The sequence below is a fragment of the Apus apus genome, chromosome Z, assembly GCF_020740795.1.
Source record: "Apus apus isolate bApuApu2 chromosome Z, bApuApu2.pri.cur, whole genome shotgun sequence".
NCBI lineage: Eukaryota > Metazoa > Chordata > Aves > Apodiformes > Apodidae > Apus > Apus apus.
This window is the reverse complement of record NC_067312.1, coordinates 67,370,707-67,390,580: the sequence shown is the minus strand read 5'-3', so window position 1 is coordinate 67,390,580 and position 19,874 is coordinate 67,370,707. Positions and strand designations below refer to the sequence as shown.

At 41.4% G+C, this 19,874-nt stretch overlaps 1 protein-coding gene across 1 annotated transcript; it reads right to left on the bottom strand.

Annotated features, from left to right (window-relative positions):
* Nucleotides 1–30: 30 nt before the first annotated feature.
* LMNB1 (lamin B1) lies at nucleotides 31–18,211 on the bottom strand. The gene is made up of 11 exons (XM_051643363.1): nucleotides 17,862–18,211; nucleotides 14,050–14,206; nucleotides 13,133–13,258; nucleotides 12,021–12,194; nucleotides 10,470–10,595; nucleotides 7,996–8,216; nucleotides 7,002–7,227; nucleotides 3,420–3,524; nucleotides 2,883–3,002; nucleotides 2,129–2,239; nucleotides 31–956 (listed from the first exon to the last, which is right to left on the bottom strand). The coding sequence occupies exons 1-11, from the start codon at nucleotides 18,209–18,211 to the stop codon at nucleotides 915–917; spliced, it is 1,758 nt and encodes a 585-aa protein (XP_051499323.1). The 3' UTR covers nucleotides 31–914.
* Between the last annotated feature and the right edge of the window lie 1,663 nt (nucleotides 18,212–19,874).

Below are 19,874 nucleotides of genomic sequence, written 5' to 3'. Positions count from 1 at the left end.
AAGAAAACAAAGTCCAAAAGATTTGCTTGATAGCATGTTGAGTATTTTATTACAAGTTTTTTCAGACATCAGATTAATGCAGAAAGGTCAGGGAAAATTTTCACATTGACAAAATTATAATTTTTTTCCATACAAATTTAGACTAGACCCCTAGAAGACTTGTTTTTTCCCCACAAATTGTCAAGAAGCAAAACCATCCACATTAAAACAATCTTCTATTTCTGACCAAATTGTATAAGGAAATTTAAGCTGGTTACACTGTCTTAACAAAAGTAAGAAATTTAACATGAACCTCTCTGGAATAAGAAATCTAAGTTAAGAAAAAGAATACCTATAAGGAGTTTTACAGCATCCTTCATCCTCTTTAAGTGCTCACATGAACAGCTGGGCTACCTTCTTTTTGTATATGGTTTTAATTTGGTTTTGTTTGGGATTTTTTCAGATTCTTTTTTTAACAAATCTTTTCTATTCTATAAAAAGTTTTATAGCCTTGATTGCACTATAGGGGAAAAAAAAAGTCTCCAGTACCAAAGAGTTCATAGTATTGAAAATGCCCTCCTAAACAGCACCTAGATTTAAAGAGGCCAACAGCAATTAGCTAGTCTAGAGTGGTATAAGAAAAATCAATCCCCAAAAACCAGCGGAATATTTCTATTCCGGCAAGGTTTCAATAGAAAAAGACTAGCATATAGATCTGCATGACACGGACATAATTTTTCTTCACAGTCAGGAACCCTGCGAGAAGGTTAGATACTTCTTTTACAAAACTTCCTTTTCAGTGGCAAAGGAAATTAAGGCCAGACTCGCAGATAAAAATTCACATACAGAAAATACAAAAATATGTTGTGCTTCTGAGAAGGGACTCTTCTGTAGACAAGAGTTACCATGACTTGAGGAACCTGGCTGGCTGATCTTCACATCATCACACAGTTTCTGGCAGATGTTCTCAGCTGTGCCTGTTAACAGAAAGAATCTTCCTTGAAAAAAAATCCAGCAGTAAGATACAGCAACTCAGAATAATGAACTGTACATTTTTTAACACAGGAAATAGTTAGCCTGGCATGGTCTGAGCAAGAGGCAGCATGCAAAGCTGTATACTCTGTTCTCTCCTGTTAAGTAAAAGAATCCTAAATATCCTTTCTTATGAGAGGTAATGAAGACTTAAATAAACAGTCGTATTTGAATCTCAAGGCAAAAAGCATCACGAGTGGCAAATACTGCAGGGAGCATATACAAATACATTGAGATTTTTATCAAAAGAAAGCTAATCTCTCTGTAGCATTTTTCTAAGTAAAGCTGCAAAGACACTTCATCAGAACTACACAATCCCAGAAACCAGGAAAGGAGCTGGATGCACTTCAGTACTTTTGTATAACTGCCATAAAAACCTGACTATATTAAACACCACACTTAGGATTCAGTTACATACCAGAATCCACAGTTGTCAAAAAATAGTTTCCAACACAGTCAATTCTTTGCATTTCCTGTCTGTTTACATATGCACACTTAATCACTGTTCCATATTATTTTTTTTAACTAAGACATACACTAACTGAAATGTAGCAAAGTTTTAGGCAAGGCAGCAAACTTGAACATCACATTACAGAAACTTAGGTTTTTTTGAAGTTACCTTTTTTTATGAAGAGCTACTCAAAACAGTAAGGTAATGGTTAAAATTCTGAATGTTAACAAGCAAGTGTATTACATCTCAGTATTTTCCCCTGTATTTTGAAACATATTGTCAGTTCAAGTTTACATCTTCCCACTGCCTTCAGTTGCATTTCTTCGGCATGCAAAAAAATCTGATAATGTCCTGAAATCTCTTTTTCTCTATCACAGAAAATGATAAATAAGTTCTCAAAACTGGGTAAATTGAGGTGTACCTGCTTAAGACAAACTTTACCATAAGCAAGTGTGAAATCGTATCAGGAAGAGAGTTTAATTTAAAAAGCATCCCCTGATCTTTAATCTTTAAAACCAAAAGGAATAAGTATTTTTTTATACTGATATTAATAACACAGCTTCATGCTTTCATTAAATTACTGAGGAAACAAATATAAAGGATCACCCACACTCCAACAGGTGTATCTTTTCAACCTGAATAACCTTGTTAACTAAACCAAGATACCTGTGGTTGATGAAGGCCTTCTTCCACAGTTTCATCTAGTTCTCCCTCTGCTCCCACCTCTTCCCCTTTATGCACAGTTGTTTTAAAGACAGTGCTTCTCTGAGCAACCTCCTGCAACAGATATTTCTTTTTAAGACATGAATCATGTAAATATCTGGTGCTAATCTACTTAAGTTTTGATAAATGGGAGTTCCAGTTGTAGGGAAAGCTGCTTATAGTGATTTTGTCTATATACTATATACTTCTGTATACTATTACATTCCAATATTTTCTTTCAATTGCAAGATGGCACAGCAACTGTCCGACTCAAGTTTTAGCTCCCATGTTACCAGAATTACTGATACCTTATTGCTTATAAATTTCACTGTAGCCTTATCCACTCTCTCTAACCACACAGTTTTAAGGAAAAATAATTTAAGAAACAAGTCACTGAGGTAAGGTTTACTCAAACTTTTTCTTTTCAAAATGCTATAAGGCACTACACAATTCCTGGCATAAGGGCAGTGTCTAAGCAAGTCATGCTACTTATACACAAGATAGGGAGAAAATTTCACACACTTCAATAAATTGAATTCCTGAATTGCAGTTAGGACAGAACAGGGGCATAGGATGCTTGACTGGAAAGCAAAACGAGAAAACTTTACTGAACAATCATATGCATTTAGGTGCAAAGTTGTAACAATGGTTTTACCTGCATCTTCATAGGAGATAGCACCACAGAAAGACAAGTTTAAACACATCTGAGGTACTTTACCTCTCCGTAAGAATTTTTCAGTACAACTTTCACATCTTCACCAGTGCCCCAAGAAGTCTGATTCTTCCAGATGAGATCACTAGGAGGGTTGGCATCAACACCAGAATTTGAAGCCCAGATCTGTTAAAAGAAGTCACACGTGAGCATTATTTGCCAGTCTTACACATTTCCATGTTACTTGAGTTAATGTATTCCATTTAAGTGACACTTGTGAATCTCCTCCAGTTAAGAAAATATGTCTCTTACCTTCTTCCAAAGTTTCTTACAGTAAAAAAATCCCTACTTTCTTAATGCAGTTTTGAATATGTAAATGCACAAATTTATGGTCAAAGTTACTGCTCTACATTGAGACTTCCTGAAAAATGAGGCTCAAACTTCTTCCCAGCAATTGATACAACTGATGCCCGATACAAAATGTAGGTGATTAGTTTCTGAACATGTACCTAGAATAGACAAAACTAAAAAACATTGTCTTGTTGACACACACAAGTTGAACTAAGCCCATTTCAACTGAGCAGCTGAAGCTTGACAACTTACTGTAACAGTCTGACCCGCCTTTAGTGTGTATCTTAAGGTAAATCTGTAACTGACAGAACTGTTCCCGATTTTTCGGATCATCTCCCAGCCTCCCATAGGTTGATCCTAATGAAAAGGAGAAAGAATTTCCATCAGCAGTCATTTCCTGTTACACATACAGATATTTTACATATAAGGCTGTGAGGCACAAAATTGCAGTAAAAGCATTTATCACTTGATCTCCAGTATGCAGTTAGAATAATTTCAGTTAAATTTGTTTTACTTATTTCAAGTTAATGCTGCTTTTTAGTTCTGATGTTGTATTAATTGATATTTATAGTTTGCACCACTTTTGCTATAGCTTGGTTCAGAAAAATACATAAATATGTAAATCCCTTTGCAAATTATATAATAGTTGTTTGAAGCACAGAATGACAACCCGGCTTCTTCAAAACGAAAATATTCCTGTTAGTTATCTTAAAATGCATTTTCACATGTGCTCACCTATCACCACATGCTCCTTTGCAAGACCAACATAATTTTTTCCTGTCTTCTTTTTTTGCTTATTAACTACTTAAAAAGCACTAATATAATAAACATATAGAAATCATAACAGAATGAATACTTCAAAAGAAAGGTAGAACTTTAAATTCTCCCACCAACAGTTTCCAAAAATTGAACAGTTGCCACTGCAGTTTGAAAACAGAGTCACCTAAAAAAACAGATTTCTATCTTTGACATATGTATCACCAGCTGGAGAAGTCTGTCTCTTCACATAGCCTCATGGTCACAGGCCAGGCCTGGTCCTCATGGGAGACTTCAACCACCCTGATATTTGCTGGAAAGGCAACACAGCTAGACACACTCAGTCCAGGAGAATCCTGCAGAACATTGAGGATAACCCTCTAACATAGGTGGTTGAGAAACCTATGAGGAAAAGTGTACTGCTGGATCTTGTATGAACAAAGAAAGACTGATTAGGGTTGTGAGGGATAGAGGCAACCTCGGCTGCGGTGACCACAAGATAGTGAACATCCCGCATGGAAGAAGAACTAAGTAGAATTACAACCCTGGACTTCAGAAGAGCTAAGCTGAGTCTCTTCAAAGAACTACTCAGTGAAATACTTTGGGTTAGGACTCTAGAAGGGGCATCCATGAGCTGGTCAATACTTGAACACTGCTTCCTCCAGGCTCAAGATCAGTGTGTCCCTCTAAGTAAGAAATCAAGCAAAGGAGGCAGGAGACCTGCATGGATGAGTAAGGGTCTTCTGGAAAAACTCAAATGAAAGGAGATTTACAGAATGTGTAAAGCAGGACTGGCCACTTGGGAAGAATACAGGAATGCTGTCAGAGGATGCAGGGATGCAATGCCAAAAGCTAAGGCCCACCTGGACTTAACGCAAGGAGTATCACAGACAACTAGCAGAGCTTTTCAGTATATTGATTAAAAAAAAGGAAGACTGGGAAATGTGTGGGCCCACTAATAACTGAGGTGGGCACCACAGGGACAGAAGACAGGGAAGGAGTTACTGAATGCCTTCTTTGCTTTAGTCTTTACTGCTGAAGCCAACTCTCATGAATCCCAGATCCTGGAGGTAGGAAAGGAAGTGTGAAAGAAGACTTTGCCTTGTTAGTAAAGGACCAGGTTAGAGACCACTTAGCCAAACTGGACATCCATAACTCCATAATGTTATTGGGAGTGGTCAGCATTGTTTAAATGAGGGGAAATAATGCTTGCTCAGTCTGATAGCCTTCTATGCTGTCATAACTGCTTGGTTAGATGAGGGACCCAATGAGGTTAACAAGCCTAAATGTAAGGTCCTGCAAGGAGAAACAACCCAGTGCTTCAGTGCAGGTTAAGGACTGACCTGCTGGAAAGCAGCCATGAGAAGCATCTTGAAGTTCTGGTAGACAGTAAGTTAACCATAAGCCAGCAATATGTCCTTGTGGCCAAGGAGGCGAATGGTATCCTGGGACACATAAGGAAGAGTGCGGCCAGCAGGTCAAGGGAGGTCATCTTTGTCCTCTATTCTACCCTAGTGAGGTCATATCTGCCTCCAGTTCTGGGCTCTCCAGTTCAAGAGGGCCAGGGAACTACTGGAGAGAGTCCAGCAGAGGGCAACAAAGATGATTGGGAGACTGGAGCATCTCTCTTACAAGGAAAGGTTAAGAGAGAGCTGTGACTCTTTAGCCTGAAGACTGAAAGGAGACCTAGAAATATCTACAGGTGTAAGGAGGATGGAGCCAGACTTTTCAGTAGTGTCTGGTGACAGGACAAACAGCAATGGGCACAAAGTGGAATACAGGGGGTTCCATCTGAACATGAGGACAAACTTCTTTACTATGAGGGTGTCAGAGCACTAGAGCGGGTTGCCCAGGGCATTTGTGGAGTCTCCTTCTCTGGAGATGTTAAAAACCCACCCAGATGCAATCCTGTGTAATGTGCTCTAGGCAATCCTGCTTTAGCAGGGGGCTTGGACCAAATGATCTCCAGAGGTCCCTTCCAACTCCAACCATTCTGTGATTGTGACTAGCAGAGACTGAGACAGTTGGAACCAGACCTATCTTTGTCATCTAAAACATCAAGATGAGCTGCCTTATAATGAAGGTAAAGGATCTGATGACATTGGACAAAGCCTTGCATGCCACTGAAAACAAAGAATGCAGCTCACACTTCCACACAAACCTGAGGCACAGACAGCACAGGAGAAGGCAAGAATTACTGAAACCTTCTCTGAAACCAAAGCTGAAAGAAGTTAAGGCTTATATGGCATCCTAATGAGACAATGCTTAATTCTCTCTTCTCCCAAAGGCTTTAAGAAATCAGTCCTCAGTCTCCAACCTCTCCTGTGATGACATGCAGGAGTGTCTATAGTGTAGGACTTCTTATGCAGAAATTATAACTAATGCTAAGGGGGGAAGAGGGAGTCAGGGGTCACATGTACCCAATATAAATTAGTATCATACTGAGAGCAGCATAAGGAAAAGTATCCTTTAATAAAAAAAATTGTGTTCCCAGTATAAACCTATTCACAGAATGAAATCATCTGAGTAATCATCATAAAGATAGCTTTGGCATGAGAACTAAGGACTACTAAAAACTGTGGATGCAGGCAAGGAAGAAGGAAAACTGATTTAAAGGACCTATGTGCAAGTCCAAGGCACACAGGTCATTACTTACATTTAGACATTTATTTTGCATCAGTAGGTATTTTTTTAATGGGGGCATTTAGGGCAAAGAAAGTTTTTATAAGGCTTCTAAAGTAGACTAGCATCTGCTTGCACTCCTTCCTATCAGTGCCTTTACAGGCACATCACTTGCAAGGCAGAACTGAGGAATGATTTAACACTTTGATGGGTAAGCAACTTAGCAACTGAACAAGTGCTGTGAGAAGCATTAAAAACTACTAGAAAGTAGTAATTTTCAGTCCATGATACCATACAAACACTTGTTTTGTGACACTAGTTTCTTAGTGCCATCTCTCAGACAGCATGCTTTAGCTCCAGGGTCAGCATGAAGCCTGTGGGCTGAATGGGTGCTGAGGATGCCTTCTATCTCTCACCACCCCACTGTAAAGAAGTGCTATGTGTACGTTTTCAAACCTGTTTGGAGGTGTTCTTCAGCTGGATAAATTTTCCATCTACATCTATCTCCTCAATGGAGACGTTACCAGTTGTAGAAGCTAAGTGGGAAATGCTGACACTACTGCTAGCTTCAGATTCCTCTACATCAAGCCTCCTCCTCTTCCCCCTGGTTGTACGGACGCTGTGGCTCGATGAAGCCTGTGACACAGTCACACGGGAAGATGGGCTTCCAGAAAGTTGCAATCTGTATTGAAGAAAGGAAGAAATACGCATATATCACACTATTTTTACTTCGTCCACTTTCATAAACTTTCTTCCTCTCTTCTTGTCTTCTCATAGACTTACACAGAAAAAAGTACAGGAATATAGCAAACAAAGTATGTTACATAAGAGAAGCCTTGGGTACTTTTTAAGAATTGAATAAAATCTTGTCAATCAGCTGACTAATGCTTTTGGAGCTTAAGAGCACTGACAGAATGCTACATTAAGGCCATCTCTATGCATTTGTTAAAGACTGCATTCCTGGGTAGATGGAACACAAAGAAAACACTCTTTGCGGGACTTAAGCCATTTGAGGAAGTTTATGCAAAAACCCAATGGCACAGGAGGTTTTGCTGTTTGATCTCCACACTTGAAAGGAACCACCCTGGACCAGTAGGATGGCATTCAGAGAACACTGAAGTATGACACTACTTTAAATGACAGCTGTGACTCACCAGGTGAGAACTTTCAATATTGTTAAAATCAGATGTGGAAAATGCAGCTAGCTGATAAGCTGGGCAATCATTAAAACTACTGCTCTATTAAAATGGTGTGGTATTGTTCCAGTACTCAAGCAGCTTGGTCTCGTGGAGATTAGAAACATGTGTTAGACAGGAGAGGGCAAAAACCAACTGCCCTAGAAACTGCAGTAAGGCACTTAATGAATGCATTCTCAGTAAAACCTGCCTTTTCAGAGGAGAAAAGCAAGGGAAGCACATGAATACCAACATTTGTTGCTATATTTTCATACCTTGCCTCTTCACCTTCCAGCAACTTCCTGTAGGCACTTATTTCCATATCAAGGGCCAGTTTCACATCCAATAGTTGTTCATAGTCACTGAGCTGCTCCTGCATCAGAGTTCTTATCTCTTCCACTTCCTTATCCTTCGCAAAGAGTGTTTTGCAACAGTTTTCCTTTTCCTTGGCCAAGGTGACTTCAAGCTCTTCCACTTTCTTCTGCCATACTCTAGACTAGAAAACATTGAAAACACCAGTAGTGCAAAGGAAAGCTCACTTAATTCTATTGAGGCAACAGAATTAAAAATATTAGGCTAAGCAACTCCCTTCCAAATTCAAGCTTGCCCATATTCAACTTCCTGTTCTCCTACCTCAAATTCCAATGAACTTACAACATACTGCTCCATTCTTGAGATTTGACAATGTTACAACACCTGAGTTTACTCAGTTGAGAAAAATTAAGCCTAAGAGTCAAACCATTTAAAATATTCTGGACAGGACACAGAATCAAAGAGCAGCTCAGTGTACTTCACATCCTATGGTAAGTAATTGCTCTTTAGCTTTCAGATGTCAACTTCCTGCTTCAGTTTACTGCTGCCAATTCTGAATTGAGAAGTTCCTCTAAAGGAATAGGGGTTGTTGTCAGTGAAAACCTGTCTGTCTGCTTTCATAGCCTTCAAGGCTTGCTTAAAGTACAGTGGTAAGTGTTTCATGAACGAAGCTAATTTGCCCCATACTTCAACAATCATATCAAACCAGTAGAACTGAGTATTGTACATACCAAATGGAATCCTTATCAAAGAAAGGCCAAATAATGACAGTTTTAAGGTTTACTTAAGGTTTACTTTAAGGTTTACTTTAAGGCTTTCTTCTGGTTGACAGTCTCTTGAGTTTTACTGAAAGGACACAGGAACCAATGTCCCATAATTACCTTGGCCAGCTAAGTCACCAAGTTTGCTAAGCAAGCACTCTACTTCAGAAGTCATTATAGTCCATAGACAATGAAAACAGGGAGTCTAAAAGGCTGACACACAGGACCAGCATAACTGATCATTAATGTTAGAAGCCAGATAAGGAATTAAATAAAGGAAGCATCACACAAAAGATCCCAGTGGAAACTACTACAGAGCTCAGTGTTGGTAACTCAAACCAGACCAGCACTGGTGATGAGACTTGTCTTTTCCAAGAGAACAGTGCTGGCAAATGGAAAAACTCTGCTGGTTGACATCACTAGCACTACAAAGCCCCAACAGCACAGCAATAAAATGGGATTTTTGGTGGACAACTGAACTTCTGCCAGTTTGAGCACATTTCAATAGCCAACACCTCTGCAAATTCAGAAGCAATTCTCTGAATCTAGCTGTCACTCTAAAGTAAACAACAGAACACAGGTAATTAACTGAAGTAAGAAGGCAAGTAACAATCAGATACACCTGTTAACTGAACCACCAAAAGATGATTGTAATCTAAAGGCAAAAATAAGTAGACAAAACTCTTGATCTAGTTCTTCTGTGACCTCATGCATATTCATTACATCACCTGATCTTTTCCAGAGACTAACTTGTCTCTAACAGAAAACTGGAAAGACTAAAACTAGTATCTGCCAAGTTATTTGAAAAATCATGAAATAACATCCCCTGCGTTTATATTCTTCACTTGAAATACAGAGCATTTTGAAGTCCTACAAGAATCTACTGTACAAAACTAATAGAATTCAAAATATATTGCAGAAAGGATCTAAGCCAAGTATTACTAATATTTTATGTTATAAAATGTTTTGTTGCCTTTTCAACTGATCAGTAAGTTACAAAAGTGCACTTCAGAACCAACTGCTAACATTTCTCATTTTCACTCTAGATTTTCCACTACAGCACATGACATTACTCCCATCAAGTAAGCTAATACTGCATGTATAGCTTGTCATAGGCTGTGTCATACTTCTTTGGGTGTGGTCTATGTGCTTCCTCATCTTGGTTTCTGCTCAAGACCTTGCTCTGAAAACACTCTAGTACAGTTATTTAATGTATTTTCTCAGTCTCACTTTTTATCCTAATCCTAGTAAGTTTTTAGATTTCTAAATGCAAATAGGATCTGGGACAAAAAGACTCCAGCTCTGCCTTTAAATATTGCATTGTGGAATCCCATGCCAGGCTGTCCAATTACTACAGACCAGAACTAAATTGCTTAGAATCTCAAGAACATTTAAATACAGAGCCCTTGTCTAAAATGTCCCATCTACGTGCAAAAGTTTCCACAAAATCCAGTTAACAGTGCCACCTTTAAAATACTTGCACTGCAGCAGGATGCATAAGGAATTCAACTGTGTTGAAAGGAAACTTTGAGAATTTTTAAACAGTACAGTAGAACAGAGACAAATTCAAATAATGATGCTGAAAATACTTACAAGTTAAGGGAAAGACAGTCCTTTAATTAAAAAAAAATCAACAACTGTAACTGGCAAGACTGAGCAGTCAAACAGCTTGTTACCTCTTTCTGAAGGTTGCTGACATGGGAAGACAGATTTTCAATTCGCATGTGACTTTCATTCAGTTCTTCTCTTACTGACTTAACTGTGGATTCACTCTTTTCAGAGGCAAGCTTAGCATTTTCAAGCTGCAGTAGATCAAGGTAAGACATCAGTTTCACAGTAACTTTTATAGGAAAACTTAAGTCCCTAAAAACCACACACAGCACTAAACTATCAAGTTCCTTTCTGCAGCTCTAACATGATGAAGCATCTTCTATTTAGGGGTTAAATACAGTGGCTCAATTACCATGCCAGATTGCCCTACCTGAAAAATCCCAATCTTCTGAATATTTATTGTAGGATTAGTAAATTTCCCTTATAGACATTACTGAAGTTGGACTGCTAAGTTGAGTTTCCATGCTGGCCAGTTTTTATCTTTACATATTTGATTACTGTCGATCTGAGTATGCTTAAACAGAAGAAACTAAACTGAAATTGCCAGTTCTTTAAAAAAAGCAAACTTATGTTAGTTTTCAGCCAACATAATGTTGGCTCAGCCAACAACTTGTAATGTGCCTTCAGATTACAGCAGTGCCAGATGTCACTACTGCTTCATTCTGTCACAACTTCAAGCTCAAATAATTTTTTTTAAACTAGCAAAATCCACTTGAGCAGCAGACTTATTATTGAATTTGTAGTTGCAGATGAAACGGAATCTAAAAAAGCTTTAAAGTAAGAGAGTCCAAAAGCACAGAAACTGTATACCTAAAGAGATGGAGCAAGAAAATCTTAATTATGAAAGGATTTTTAGACTAAAAATGTTAAAAAGTTTTTGCTGTATCTTATTTAAAGTAAGTTTTCCAAGTCAGATTGAAGCCCTGAAGATAAGCAACTGTACAAGGTTAACACAGTAAAGACTGAAAAGACTGAAAACTATGCTAACAAATTCAGTTTGCATCAACTTTTCTGCTGTAACATCCCACCTTGTTTTAAAAACACAAACTGCAACAAGTATAGTCACAGAAACCAGGCTGAGTTGAGACATCAGAACCTCCCCTGAAAGAAATGTCATCTAGGCTCATAGTTGAGGAAGGAAATTATGAAGTATAACTGATTTCAACTTGAGTATGCTTCCTCTCAGAAGAGTGAAAAGCAAAAATCATTTGGTATCGTAAAACTGTCCCTTGTTTTGTACAGGATCAGAACTCAGAAAGCTGTCTTCTCAACATGCCCTATTATGAAAAAAGTTTTATACAAATATGGGAGCCCATATATTGATAATCAAGACCATGTTACAGCTGATACATGAACTTTCCTCATAATAAACACAGTATGAACACTTTTTCCACACAGTTCACCTTCACATGGTGCTTCCTACTCTTACATTATTGCACTTTCTGGGGTTTAAAGCTGCTCCCAGAATGAGACCTGAAAATGCAAATTCATATTCAAAAGCACAGTAATTTTAAACCAAGCTCCAGAACAAAATCCTCTGTAATGCAAGTAAGTAGTTTATCTTTCCATTAAAATAAAAACTATATCAGACAACTGCATGAAAAATATGTTCTCACTTTGGCCGAATAAGTCTGTTTAAGCTCTTCTTGGTAGAGCTTCAGTTGTACATCATGCTGTTGCCTGATTTCGCCAAGAGCCTGGGCCAATTTTTGTTGATACTCAACACGACATCCAGAAGAAGCAAGCTGAGCCAAGGAAGTTTCATGTTTCTTTTTTGTTTCATTCATTTCCTGAGAAAAATAAAATCACATTCAGTAAGTACAAGACAAAAATTTTGGAAGACTATCCACTGAGCAGCTAGCAATACAGATTTTAACTAGTCTTGTGGACCAGCATTAATCTGACATTGAAACTCTCAGTAGAAACACAGGCTCACTTCTCCTGTCTGTTCTGCATACAACCTTATTTTGCAATAGCCAGTGATTAAAATAAGAGCTAGGATACCATCAGAATGTAAAGTCACATTTCCTTCTGAGAGCTGTCTGCATTTTCAATAAATACATCTCAATATGATTAGATCTTAGAAATACATCCTGACTTACTTTAGGAGTCTTGCACAAAATGGAAGTACTGTAAAATAAAGTTCATTTTCAGTAACCAACATTTTCCCCATATATGTGTATGCTTACCCATGGTGTCTAGAAAAAAGGATTTCAACAATGTGAACGAAGATAAAAATACAATTAGCAAGAACAAAAGACAGTATGGTTAGATACATTCGTTACTGCTCTAAGGTTCCTCCTGGAAAGCTTTAAGTACTGCAAGTGAGAGTGCCATCACAAGCATCCTTTTAGAAAGTTCTGAAATTAGAAAACCAGCACCTGTTGGAGTGTTTCTCTCCACTTTGAGAAACAGAAATTTTATGAAAAATTATTAACTTACTAATTACTATGGAAAAGTCATGTACATCACAATGCCATGGGCAGAATTCATGAAACAATGGAATATGTGTAGCTATTTTATCACAAGAGCTCCGAGTTTTTTCCTAGAAACCTAGAGAAAAGGTTGGAAATCTTCCAACTAGAGGTAAAACCTGTTCTGAGTAAGAGTTCAGACCAGACAACTTTTGAGGTCCTTCCCAACCTAAGTTATTTTAGTATTCTAGAATGAGCACCCCAGCTGTCCTCTTCCCTTTAAAAATGTGCATTCTTGAGACTGATGCCTTTACCTTCTCATACATGCTTTTACGAAATTCCATGTCCTCAAGGAGAGACTGACAACGGTTTTCAAGATCGACCTTTAATAAGGTTTCACTTGCGAGTCTTTCCTTGGCAGCAGCTAATTCAGCTTCAAGCTTTAAGAAAAAAAATCAGCACAATTATTAAGTAGCAGAACTTGTGTAATGCAATGACCTCAGCTACCCAGAAGTACAGCTAACTGCATGTTATGGCTGAACTTGGCAAGCAAATCCAATATTCACACCACTGTCATTCCCCAAAACCCTTTTGAAATCACTTGCACCAGTAAATTCTAGATTTTTCTCATCTGTAACTATCATTAAAGTGCTACTCATCTGTTTTCCTTACAAAACTTCAGTTTTTCTACATAGCAAATAGTTTCCTGGTCTCCTCAACTTATCTTCCTAGGGTGGTATTGCTTAAGATCACAAATCATGTTTCAAAGGGTTAACAAAACCAGCATTCCTCCCACCTTGGTTCTATCAGATGCCCAGAAGACCAAGAACCACAGGCAGAACCAAAAGGAGGGCAGAGAATCACAAACTGTTACGTGTTACTCATTATAGGCATTTGTGAAATCAGTCTCTCCCCAGAACAGTTCTACAATTGGTCAAGTTGATTTTGACTCCTGATCTGCTTTCTTCAACACATGTACAACCCCTTGCAATTTCAGAATCTATTACACCATTCCTTGTGTTAATAAAGTAAACAGTAGTGGATATGGTCACCTACTCACCACTGCTTCCAATGTTGACACTGAAACCATTTATAGTTCTAACTACATGACAGGTTTGCACCATTTTTTTTTTTTACTACCAAATTGCATTTTACCAGAATGACAGTTCTTATTATAAATACATCTCACTAATGGGCAGAAGCTTGATGGTTAAATATTTCTTCTTCTCACCTGCCCAATTTGATCTTTCAAGTTGTCAGTCTCTCCTTTCAGATTCTGATTTTCACCAAGGACTGTGGCCAGTGCGGTTTCTTTAGCGTTGAGGGCTATTTCCAGCTCTCTGAGTTTGACATGGGTTGTATTTAGATCATATTCCTTTTTGGTGTAACTGGAAAAAACAGTGGTAAGAAAACCCAAAAATGCTGTTAAAGTAGACTAATAAAATAAGGTACAATCTGAATCCTGAATTTGAGAAACACCCAACAAAAACTTTCTGTATTGTCTTAATTTACTCTAATTTAAATCAACTCCTGCTTTCTCATCTGAGAGAAGTAAATTACCTTTGCAGCCTCTTAACCACAGAGGAACTTGTGCAGATCCACTGTCTAAGCTGACAAAAGCCTATTTCCAATTAACAGACCAGCTTCTCAATGAAAATTGACATTTACTATCTATAAACAAGTCCTCCACAAGCAGATGTAGCATACTGAACAACTATGCAGGACCCTTTTAACTATACGTAATGGCAAAGTTCCACAGATTGCTGGAAAGATACCCAAACCCTGTCTTTATAACTGTGCCACCACTGAAACACCATTGGTGTGTAGGTATAGGTCTTTCTTTCCAAAAGCACATACAGAAGCTTTTAAAATATCCACTTAGTCTTTGTGCCTACACAAGCAGTCAAACAGTTTCCAGAGATTTACTCCATAAAATGGCATATACAAAGAAATAAAATTAAAATAAGAAATGCCACCAACACAAACTCACTTTCTTCAGCCTAAAATAATTATTCACAAATAATGCTACAACAGGCTACTATCAAAAATAGGGGAAAGGAAAATCTTGATCAGGAATTATAGTGACTGACATTTAGCTGACACAAGCAGCTGTGTTCAAACGTGCAACACAAATTCTTCCACCTTGAAGCTGCTTCTTTTACTCTCTGGGATACCAGCAATTCTTTAGTAAGAGCACTAGCATACAGAAGTTCTAGATGTTTATAATCAAGTTATGAACATTTTACAAGAATTGGCAGATGCAGGCTTGATGAGACAACAGCTCTCGCATTCCTCCTCACTCCTCACACTTCTCTGCAGAAGTGAAAAAAGTTTACAACAGTAAACAGAAGATACTTAAAATTGGATACAGATTCTTAAGAACAAGATTTGAAAGTGCCAAAACAGTACATTCACTACTTTTAAAATCACTGTACTGCTTATAAGAAACAACAGAAATGCTTCTCAGCAAAATGAAGCTAATGTAAAATCAACACACAGCTTTAAAAGCACAGACTCTCAGATTTAAATTATGTTCTTCCAAGACTATATGCGAGCACATGAAACTAACATCATGCTCAAGAGAGGTGTGTGCACAAAGGCTTGTCAAAAGTTATCTGTACAAAGAAAATTAGTGTGTGGCTGTCCTGGCACTAGAGCCACAAGATGGCAGGCTTTACATAACAGACTTAGCACTAGCAAACCCCGCGCCTGTTGAGTAACATCACACTCAGAGGAAGGCTGCAAGAGCCTCGGACACAGGCAAGATTCATCAGCACTCAACTCTTTTTTTCCATGTCAAGCTTCTCGGCACTCTCCAGTCCCTCCATGGCATTTTACATACCACTTCTTAGACTCCTTAGTTCAAAGCAGTTGGGTCCACAGCTCAGAAAAAAAAAAACACAGAACATAGGTTTTGGACAGATGGTCTCCTACTTCCAGCTCTCTACAGTATTCACTGGGTATCTCTGTCCTGTCCCTCCCACCCAGGCCTGTAGGAACTTCAGCACAAAGGGAAGCTGTACAGCAGAGGACCAGAAAGAGGGAAGGAAAGGTGTTTTGCTATTGTAGGTCTGTAATAAAAATCTCTCCATCACTTACTGGGAAGTATGAAGGCTCACACTAAGCCTTTGTTTTTTGATCACTGCTGGAGAAAGCTTTACTCAAAACTTGGAGAAACTTCCACATGGGCTCTCACAAGACTTCGTGATGAAACCAAGCCTATCAAGTTGGATCCTGAAACTAGGAAGTTGCACATAGACAGGGACATAGCATGCAGCCCTAAATTATCCTGGACTCTGAAACAGGAAAACTCCTCACATATCTTAAAGCTACTGGCTTTTAAATTTTTAATGCAAGTACCTCTACCACCTGCAAACAGGTAGCCAGCCAAGAAGAAAGCTTTTGCAACTAAGGCAGCAGAGAAAAAGATGAGAAAGATGAAAAGATGAAAGAGAAAAATATACAATTAAAACCCAATAGACTATGTGTACCATTAAATTAGGTATTATCAGTTGCATCAGCCCAAAACACCTTCCTTGCTTGTTTCCAACAAAACTGGCTGTGAAGTAATCCTATAATTTAATGCATCTGAAGACACAGAAGGGGAAAAAAAGAATTAAAGTTAAGCCCTACTAGTTGTTAGTGTTATCAGTTGTCTGAGACAGCTCATCTGAACACACAGAATGAAAACAGGAACTGGAGCTCAACGCTTCAAACACTGGAAGCCAGATGAAATCTCAGCAATTCAGCACTGTCATCCCAGCCCTACAGCAATACGGGAAACAAGATCAGAGAAGCCTCTGTGAATTATAAGAGAAAGCACAAATGTATACAACTTACTCTTCACTCTTACACCTACTAATTTTTACCAGAAGACCTTCAGCCTCTAGACAACAGCTAGCTTCTTCCTCCACAGAAAGCCAAAGCTGCATCTTGAAACAGCAAATAAAAAGCTCCAGCACATTCCTGTTGAAGTGTTCAGAAATTAGCCAGAAACTACTCCCAGTAGTTTGGCTCATGAAAGAAAAATAAAAGCAAATAAATAATTGCTGACTTGACTTGTTGTCTCTTCTGACTTTCAGGTGCAGAGATCTTTTTAATTATGGAATTGCATATTTTATTTTAAATAGCATACAATAGGATCTACCCCCCCAAAAAGCACCAGTTCCCATTAATTTCCACTGTACTTTGTGCACTTCAGAAGTTTAACCCACAAGATTTAACTCACATAGACACTACAGAGCATAAATAACAGCCTCCCTCCTGCCCAGCATTACCAGTACAACTCTATCTCATGGAGTTACAGCCACTAATATTCCAGAAATGGCTCGGCACGGTGCATACACCTTGCAGCTTTGAGGAGAGCTGGTCACGAATCTACCTTTCGCAATAACTGAATACCCAGCAAAGCGAAGAGAAACTGTATTTTTTAAGTAAGCCTGACTCGTCGTCTACTCCTCTCTGTCCGTATTTTTCACTTAACACCTTTCGGACAGGAAGCCTGGACCCGCAACAGCCACGATACGGGCTGTCGTCTCTCCCAAGTTTTGCATCCTGAAGCAGCTCGCGCGCTACGGACGCGCGGGGGGGATGCGGGACGGGGGGTGCGGGGACGGGGGGTGCGGGGACGGGGCGGGGAGGAGGTGCGTGGGCGTGCACAGAGGGGGGAGTGGGGTGTGCGGGGTGGCGAAGCGTCACCCCGAATCAAACCCAGCAGTTCCACCCCCCCCCAGTATCAGTGACGCGAGGGTGAAACCGGGAGACGTCCCCAGCGTGCGGCCAGTCCCCTGGGGGCCGGCTCGGTACGGGGACGGACACACGCCGGGGGCTTCCCGGTCGGCAGGGCACCCAGCACCGCGGGGGCAGCGTTTCGGGGGTCGGGACGGACCCGCTCGGGGGACCGGGCCGGCGCTTCCCGCCGGGGCGGAGCGGGGCGGGGCGGGGCAGCGCTGCCGCTCGCTCATTCATTCAAAGCCGAGGCGGCCGCCGGCGAGCGGGGACAGGGGGGACAGGGGGGACCCCCCGCCCCGCGCCCCTGCTCACCTGCCCCGCAGCTGCTCGTGATCGGCGCGGATCTTGCACAGCTCGATCTGCAGCTTGGCCCGCTCCCGCGCCGTGTCGTCCAGAGCCCTGCGGGCGTCGGCCAGCTCGGTTTCGAACACCGCCTTCAGGCTGCTGAGCTCGCGGCTGCGCAGCTCCTCCCGCTGGGTCACCTGCAGGTGGAGGGAGGTGTTCTCCTTCTCCAGGCTCCGCACCTTGTCGATGTAGACGGCCAGGCGGTCGTTCAGCTGGCGCAGCTCCTCCTTCTCCTGCAGCCGGGAGATGCGCGTGGGGCTGACGCCCGCAGCGGCCGAGGCTTGGCCCCGCGATCTCTGCGGCGCGGAGGCCGCCATGGCGGAGCGGGGAGGGAGGGGGAGGCGAGAGCGACCCGCCGGGGCAAGCGGAGTGGCCAAGAGGGAGGGAGACGGGGCGGCAGGTGCCGCGGCAGGGACAGGACGAACGAGCCGGCACCGGCGCGGCCGGGTGCGGGGGCCGGGCCGCGAACCGGCGGCACCGCACGGGGAGGTCCCCGCTGCCCGCGCAGCACCGGCCGCGCTGCCGCCCCGGGGGCTCCGCGCCGCAGCCTAATATGGCTGGCGCCCCGCCCACGTGACCGGCCGCCGGCCAATAGCCAGCCGAGGGGGGCGGGGCCTCGCCCGCCGGGGGCTCCATTCAAACGGCGGCACCGCCTCCGGCTCCAGACAAAGGGGCCCCGGGACGGGCCCCGCAGGGTGGGCGGATGTGCTGTGCCCTCGGGGGTCCCGCCGCCTTCCCTCCCGTCCCAGGGGGGCTCCCCAGGGCCGACAGCCCCTCGCCCCCTCAGCCCTTCGCCTGGCCCCCCGGCCCGTCCGCGCCGCTGGGCCCGGGGATCGTGCTTTTCGAGGAGAGGAGCGGTTCTGCTGCGCCGGGCGTACCCTGTCCCCAATTTACCCGTCCCTCACCTGCAGGCTGTGACCTGAAAGCCGTGCTTGGCTCCTGAGCCTGAACGCCCGGTTTTTCTTCAGTATTCAAAAGGCAATTGCTCCCAGCCTAGCGCTGGAACATGAATGTTCCTCATCTGGTGTCAGTCTGGCTCCTGGGTTGCTTGTGTCCTTGTTGCGAGGTGAACGTGAGTGCTTCAGGAAAAGCCTGAATCCTTCAGTGCTGTGCATGCAACAGATTAAAAAAAAACCAAAACCCACATGCTCAGCTCCTCGTGGAGCTGAATTCACTGACCGCCTGGTTTCAGGCTTTTAAATCCGCACTATCCCCTCAGAAACAAGCAGGCTGCATGTTCGGGAGGCTGGTTAACATTAGGACCACTGGGCATTGTCAGTGGGATGTCAGAAAGTAACAACTGGGAACACTGAGAACAGTTACAAGTCTTGATTGCAAACCCAACAGTTCTTCTCACAGAAATCCCTGTAGAGAGGAAAGACGTTTTTTCCTACTTAAATTTCCTTGAAGTCTTTTACTAGGGTTCCTTCTAGAATAAGCCACCACAAGATTCCAGAAACCTAGTAGTTTTTCACTGGACATGAGATCCCCCTGCGGGATCTAGGTGCCTCTTCTGAGTTCCCGGACCTTCATTCTCAATTCAGTTAGCTTAGCAAAGCAATTTTTGAAAATTTCCACTGTTAAGTGATGTCCCTCCAAAGAAAAAAAAACCCAGCCACAGGGCTGTACACAACTAAAGGTAACAGCCATAGTGTGGAGCTCCTGCTTTTCCCCACATGGTGCCTTTCTTGACACAAACCATTTTAGGTTTCTCCTTTTTCCTTTCTTGCTTGTTATTACAATATTTTTTTAAATTTATTGTTTTTCCCCTAGCCCTTTGGAAAAACATTAAAGCTGGCTAAAAAGACTGACAGCAGCTGGGGAAAAAATACATAGCACCTGCTGCAACATAACATTTTCAACAAAGTAGAATTATAGCCTAAGTTAATTTTACACTACAGCTTGCATTAGAATGAAAGGGTCTGTATTCACAGGCAGTACAAGAGACAAATGAAGTTTGGGAGATTTTATTCTTGTACA